Source organism: Oryzias melastigma, linkage group LG16, assembly GCF_002922805.2.
Source record: "Oryzias melastigma strain HK-1 linkage group LG16, ASM292280v2, whole genome shotgun sequence".
In the NCBI taxonomy this organism is placed as follows: domain Eukaryota; kingdom Metazoa; phylum Chordata; class Actinopteri; order Beloniformes; family Adrianichthyidae; genus Oryzias; species Oryzias melastigma.
The window spans coordinates 2,003,148-2,010,939 of NC_050527.1; the positions used below are offsets into that span (position 1 = coordinate 2,003,148).

The 7,792-nt window shown below is 33.8% G+C and overlaps 1 protein-coding gene across 3 annotated transcripts in view; it reads left to right on the forward strand.

Annotated features, from left to right (window-relative positions):
- The window catches only part of LOC112143426 (mannosyl-oligosaccharide 1,2-alpha-mannosidase IC), a 226,306-nt gene that overhangs the window by 96,675 nt on the left and 121,839 nt on the right, over window positions 1–7,792 (forward strand). For all 3 annotated transcript variants that reach the window (XM_036215958.1, XM_024267380.2, XM_036215959.1), the window contains one exon: window positions 6,773–6,869. In XM_036215958.1, coding sequence (XP_036071851.1) covers window positions 6,773–6,869 — 97 coding nt within the window. The remainder of the gene's footprint in view (window positions 1–6,772; window positions 6,870–7,792) is intronic.

Genomic DNA, 7,792 nt, shown 5'->3' on the forward strand with positions numbered 1-7,792 from the left:
AACAACATACTCTGATTGCTTTCAGCAATCAGACAATAAAGAATTACAACAACATACTCTGATTGCTTTCAGCAATCAGACAATAACTGGTGCAACAGAAATGGTGAGAATTTTTAGCCAGATGCCTGCTTAGATAAGAAAAAGCACATTTTCATGTATACTTTTTCATCTGCTCCAGATTCACAAAGATTTAAAAAATACTCAATAAAAAACCACAAGAACATGTTAAAAACACAAATTCGTGGTTTTTAAGCTGTTGCACTACAGGATACAATTGAGGTAATTGTACTTTCACAACTCAGAATACACAAACAGCAGTTCCTTGACATTGGTTGACTGATTCTATTCAGTGTTTTTGTAAAGTGCAGGTACAGGTCTTTTGCTTTGACCTGTTTGGGATTCTCAGTGCATGACTTTTGGCATCCAATTTTGTTATTGACATGTGGTATCCCTGATTCATTGTAATCACTGGCTCTGTGCTCAGTTATTGATCCCCTCGGCCTCTGCCGGCCAGCTAGTTAACCCAAAGTACAGTCGGAGTCCTGTCAGTCTGTGTGTGTCTGCTCGGGGGTCCTTGAAGAGGACTCATTCATCCGTTTGTTCTTTTGGGGGGGGGGGTCTCCTATTGATCAGTGGAATGTTGTAATGATGGATTGTTGCCGCGGTGATCCATCAGGTTTGTTACCTATGTCCTTCCATAAACACAAACACACACAATCTGTGCAGCAAACAGTGGCACTGATGTCAAACACAAAGGCAAATATCTGCCCCCCACCCCTCGCCCCCCCCAGTGGATTGAAGCCTCTTGCATGTCTCACAGCGGGAGACAGAGAGGCCTATTTGTAAGAAGTGTCAGTTTGATTGTGCTGACATTTTGGCATAAAAGCAAAAGCCGCACGTGTTCAGACTGACAAAAATCACATGAAATTGTGAGACATGTTCACGTCATTTTCAAGCCGGGACGTCTAAATTTGATACAGTTTCTGTTCGGGGATGTTTTAAAACACGGCAGAGAAGAAAAAAAAGGGTGCACTACATTTACCTGGCAACAGAATAAACTTATAGAAAAAAAAACCAAAATAGACATTATGTGATAATTCTTCATGACATTTTGCAATTATGGATGCAAAAAAGATGATCAGACCTTATTAGATTATAACTTATACTAATAGCTTAATCATTCTTTTTTTAATTTCAGTTCAAGCATAATCATTTTGCACTGGAAAAAAAATTATATGTCACATTCTACTTTTAATTAAATATTGATTTGCCAGTTTTAAATGATCGGTAAGGGTTGACTAAAGTTCAATCAAATCATTTGACAGAATGTTTAAATACATAGTGTGTAAATTAAAAATTATTATTGCATCACGATGGTAAAAAGCTGTAGTCTTTTTAAATATCTTAGTTGCTGTCAAGTTTAATCCTGTTTGTGAAATTTACGCATGTTTTCAAAGACTGGGTTTCCCAGGAATTTATCCATTAGTCCCTGAATGAAATATTAATTATTGCAGTTATGTTCTAAAAAACCTACAATATATGAAATCTGCAAAGTAGTCAGCTTTTTACGGCTGTGAATCATTTCACACATTTTCTACACCTTTTACCAGGCAGTAATTGGTATTTTTTTTACATTTCTTTTTCTTGTTTAACCCTTATATTGTGTTAGAAAGCTGCCCTCATCTTTTGTGTTAGAGGGTCAAAATTGACCCATGATTTAACTTAAAATATATAAAAACACGAGATAACAACCAATTATTCTCTTTCATCTCCTAAAGCTAACTTGGTTTGCATTCATGCTCATGGAAACAGTTTGTAATTTATTTCTTTTTTTATTAGTTACAAAGACTCTTTCTTGAAAGCTACACCACCTGTTTACTACAGGGTGATATATAGTTTATTTCATATAAGGTGATAACGATTTATATAACGATAACTATATTTGTCAGGCTTGAATGCTCTGTGACTCATATGACAAAAGTATAATCATCAGTTGTTTAGATTTAAATATTTATTTCCAATCATACGTTACTCATAACAGATGCACTGAAGGAACATGATGCAACAGTTTTATTCAGATAAATAATAAATGGTGTTTATATTACAAACTAAACTGGAAATTAAAGCAAAAACCTGTAAGTTTCAAACAAGAAGATGCATATAACAACATTAAACTGATCAGTTCCATTTAAAAATTCATTTTACTAGTAAATTATACTGTTTTTAAGTTTTACAGAACAATCCTATTATTGTCAAACATTTTTGTCAACATCCTGCAAATAAGCGAGGAATCAAAAGCACTTTAGCACAACATCTGAGAGGTCACAGTTATCACACCAGCTCTGTGATGCTACAAAGACGCTGCTAAAACACAGCGGATTCAATTCTATTATTATTTAGAAAATACTGTTTTTATTAATGTCCTATGAATCAATCTTGTATTTATCCATCACGTCTTGAAGGCCGGCCAGTTAGTGATTACATATAGGTGAGGCACTGAGCAGCTTGTTAGCAACATTAGCATCATAGCATTAGCGTCTAGCTCCAAATCAACACTTTTATTAGTCTATCTGATAGTGCTTTAAGTGAAGCATCTTTATTATCCAGTTCTGACAGGATTCAGCTCAAAATCGCCACATGTTCGGCTGTTTCATCAGCCAAACTAGACTCTTCACAGGTGAAGTGACTGCGGGGCGGAACGTGTCTGGCGTCCGCTTGTTATGCGCGGACGGTAGAGAAGGAGAGGACATAATACGTTTGCAAAACAGAGCTATAAGCATGACTCTTTTGCTAAACTCATAAACTCATAGAGATAGACTTTTCTATCGAGAAAAAGTTCTATTGCGATAAATATTATCATTTTATTGCCCAGCCCTACTGTTTACCATTACTAAAACTGTTTAAATTTACTAATAATCTTTATAAAATAAGACACTGTAGTATATTTTCCCTATATAATATTATAAAAGTACCTCTATAAAAACAAAACAAAAAAAAAAAAACTTTATATTTTTGTTACATTTAGAATAACTGACAATTGTGACGTCTGTGGTGTTACGGGTCAAAACCAACTCGAGAGTTTCAGTAGGATAAAGGCAAAAAGTCAATCTAGTTTCGTAAAACCAGATGTATTTCAAATGCAAACTGATTGCTAAGTGTTGGCCACATTTGATTCCCAAAGGAACCCAGAGGTTTTAAGTGATTCATATAACAGCTAATATGTTGCTAAAATGTCACTATTTTTTTCAGATCTTTGGAATTTACAAAACTTGTGAAAACTATTTTTGTAGCATTAAAACAGTTGTGTTTGAGAACTAGATGAAGCTTCGTTCCAGTACAAAAAAGAAAATGATACTTTTAACAAACCTAAACTTGAAAACGGGTCAATTTTGATCCAAACACTAAGTAAGGAATAAACTGTCAAAGTTTAAACCTTCATAGAAAAAAAAAAATCAAAAATATAAAATGAAACCAAAGGGCTTCTAATGATCCAGTTGAATTTTTAAACAGGCTTCTTTAGGAATTATTTTAGTTTAGAACTTGCAGCAAACAATCTTAATATTCAGCAGATGAGGCTGTTTATGCAGAAACTTTGTAACTTTTTTCTAGCTATTCTGAACATGAAAGATGGTGTCAGTTCCATGTAAAACTTGGTAGACATGCTGGTTTTTTCATTTGTCGTGTCACACCAGCAGAGCGATCTGCTTCTCACTCTTCATCACTTTCAGAGGAAGATAACCTTTGGGAAACGTATAACCTGTGCTAGAATAATTGCTTCTGTTCAGTTGAATCTGATTCTTGTTTCTTCGACTTTGCAAGATTGCAGAAACATAAAGCGATAATGACCTTATTGTTGTCCTTGTTGTTTTATTTTGATCAGTGAATGAATTGCTACACATGGTGCCTTAATGTGGGCAACAGCACAAATGCCAAATCCGAAATTAAATTGGCACTGCCGGTTGAACATGATGAAATGGTTTCTGACTAATCTGAAATGAAATCTTAGCTACCTGAACACAGACGGCTTCTTTCTTCGTGATGAAATAATTCAAAGGTTATTTGAACCATCTAGTTGATAGAGGTGTGAAAAGTTCTAAATTAAATTGGATTGTTTTTTTTTTCTTTTGCCGAGAAAAAAAAATCCCACTTTTTGGTAAACTAAGACATTGAACCTGCATTTTTTTTTCTCTGATGTGAGATAACTGAAGACTCCTGTTCATTCATTTTAAAAAAAAAATAATTACTTTTTGAGAAAAAGTCATAATTTTTTTACGACAAAAAAGACAAAAGTTGCCTGTTTGTTAGAGCCATGCTCGAAGATCACAGACATGGAATGTCTGTGATCTTCAAATTCTAAGTCGCAGTAGGGCCATTTTATATGCAAAAAAAAAAAGTATTTAAGTTGTGAATTTATGAGAGAAAAAGTCCTTACTGTTAAATAACAATAATTTATTCAGAGGCTAAATTTTTAACTTTTTTTTGTAAATTTACGTGTTTTAAAGTTGTAAATATATGAGTTCAAAAGTCTTAAATATAAAACTTTAAAACATGCAAATTTATGAGAAAAAAGTAATAAATGTATAAGAAAAAAGTAATAAATTTGAGAAAAAGGTCATAATTTTACAAGAAGAAAGACGTAATCTTACGAGAAATAAAGACCAAAGGTGTCTGTTTGTTAGAGCGGTGCTTGAAGATCAAAGACTTGGAGTGTCTTTGATCTACAAATTCTACGCCGGAGTATTAGGGCCATTTTACAAACAGAAAAAAAAGTAAGATTGTGAAATTTTAAATTGACGAGAAAAAAAGTCCTACTTGTTAAATTTCGAGAAAAAAGTTGTACATTTATGACTTTAAAAGTCAGAAGCTAAATTTATTACTTTTTTCTCGTAAATACATGACTTTTTCTAGTGAATTTATTACTTTTTTCTCGTAAATTTGAGTTTTATAGTTGTAAATGTATACATGATTTGCAATAAAGTAATACATTTATGTCAAAAAAGTAATACAATTACTAGAAAAAAGACCAAAGTCGTCTATTTGTAATAGCTGTGCTTGGAGATCGAAGACATGGAAGGTACGATGGAATATTAGGGACATTTTACAAGCAAAAAAATTTGATTTTGAAGTTGTAACTAAAAAAAAAAAACATGTCATACCTGTTCATTTTCTAAGAATAAAGTTGTGTATGTGGGTCAGAAGCTAAATGTATGACTATTTTTCTGTTAAGATTATTTTTTTCTTGAAAATTAGGTGTTTTAAAGTTTTAAATTTATGAGTTCAAAAATCTTTAGTATAGAACTTTAAAACATGCAAATTTATGTGAAAAAAATCATAAACTTATGAGAAAAAAGATATTTTTTTAAGAAGAAGGCCATAATGTTTCGAGAAAAAAAGACCACCGTTATCTGTTTTTTAGATCCATACTTGAAGATCAAAGACATAGGGCATCTTATAAAGCTTTTTTTTGGAAAGGTTTCAAAAACAAAGAAATTCTGAACCTTTTGCCAACTAAAAATCAAATTATTAGTAGTATGGCTGGCTTTCCAAGATTCTGCATTGATAATGGTGAGTTTCATATGTAATAGAAGAACCTCATAGACACCTTTTTGCAGACCTTATTTTATCCTTATAATTCACATACCTAGAAGTCCATTTGCCACCTGTAGCTGTCATGCACACATGGAACACCAAAGGGGAATAAAAGTGTTGCATAATTCCCCCCCTCCAAATGAAACACCCTGTTTTGACCTAAAACAACAAAAACAAAACAATATGCTACATTAGCATAAGAACATTGAACATGCCGGAAGTGGGCCTCTTCTGACTGAAGCATCACAGACTCGGAGGAGATCTCGTCTCTCATCAAAGAAGAAATGATTGGAAGGGGACATCAGTTGCAGGGATATCGATGACTTCATTAACTGTAGAGATCCTGCAAATCTCCAATCAATGAATAAAACTTTAATAAAACATAAATCAAACAAAGGAGCTTATAAACATTTGCAAAGTTATCAATAAGCATTTCGATTACCTGTTCACATCCAAGACGCAGTTACCAAGTTGAGTTTAGTCGGTCTGCTGCTGCACATAACATATACTTGCTGACTCACTTCGACTTGAGAAAGAAGTTTATGAGATTTAAAGTCGTAAATGTACCCGATATTACCTTCTTTTTCTTTTTTTGTTGGTTGCCTTAATACATTTTAAAAACTTTTTCAGAGAGCATTTTCACTGTTTTTTACTCACTGGCACATTTGTAGAGCTCTATTGTGTTTGAGGATATTAGGGATGCAATGTGAGTTGGTGTATTGGTCATGTTAATTACCAGCTCGGTGTAGTAAAGATATATTTGTAAAAGCCCCAGAAGCTTCTAAGTTGGTCATACTTTTATATTTTGTGTATAAATTTCTGTTGTGATTACAGAAAAGTTTCTTTTTTGCCAATTACTTTGAAAATAGATGTTATTTTTTAACAATTCTGTCTTCATAAAGTGCTTTTTTAATCATCTGCTGATGTTGTTTTTCATCTAGTGGCAGCGTTCAATCTTTAATTAGGAGGAGAGGCTTCAGGGGAAATTTCAGCTGTTTGTTTAGCGGTGTGATTAATGTGCTGTAAGTCTGTTTGTTCCTCTATCCAGTCCTCAGAAATCTATCAAAAATCTATCATAGCCTTTACCCTGAACTCAACCAATTTATATGGGATTTTGTTTGGAGAAATGACTGTTTTTTTCCATCCACTGACCAGTCTTGCTGCCCTTTTGCTTGTTCTGCAGATGATGAAGTTTGCCTGGGACAACTACAAGACCTACGCCTGGGGCAAGAATGAGTTGCGGCCTTTGACCAAAAATGGGCACATTGGCAACATGTTCGGTGAGTGTTTATGCTCCGATGGCCCGAGAGATTAATAAGTGCTCCCAGCGAAGTTTGAAAATGGATTAATCGATTATCTCAAGGTGTGATTTATTTAGCAGAGCAGACGTGGACTGACCACTAAAAAGGAAAATATGTTTGGATTCCAGTCTTAAAGCGAGCAGCTTAATCTGTTAGGAATAGAAATTGGGTCTCTGATTTGCAAAGCCTCAATTTGAGTTAAAATCTTGCAGCAATTTATATCAGAATAAATTAAGCTGCATTTTTTTTTTTTTTTCTTTTAGAGCAGAAACTCCAAACCAGTTCACGCTAGAAAGCAAAAACTCTGTAGGTAGAGATATTTGCTTCATCTCCATTATTAGATGTTTTTCCCAACCACGAATAAAACAGCTGCGTGAGAATTGTTATTATGCAACATTTAGATAAGGAGTGTCAAACTCAACCGCACAGGGGGACAAAATCCAAAAGGTCGCGGGCTGAACAGGACAAACATTTATTGATATATAGCATTACCTGCGAAAATGCTAGTGTGAATGCTGTAAGCTGAATTTGGTCGCTGAAGATGCTGAAATTAATTACTAAAAATGCTGAAGCTGATGGCAAGCTGTAATTTTAACCAAACGCCAAATTAGCCTAAAAAAAAAAAAGAGAAAATCTTAGGTTAGTCAAAACAGATAGCATGTACCCTAGCTGAAAAAAACAGTTAAATTAGCCAAAACAGTTAGCATGTAGCTGAAATATAAGCTAAACTCCAAAATGAAAATAAATACATTAATTTAAAAAAGCCCAAATTAGCCAAACAACTACTATGTAGCTGAAATATTAGCTAAAATCTAAAACAGCCGAAAAAACACCAAAAAGTCTATATTAGCCAAAACAGCTAGCATAGCCTTAGCCTATAGCTGAAATATTAGCTAAACTTC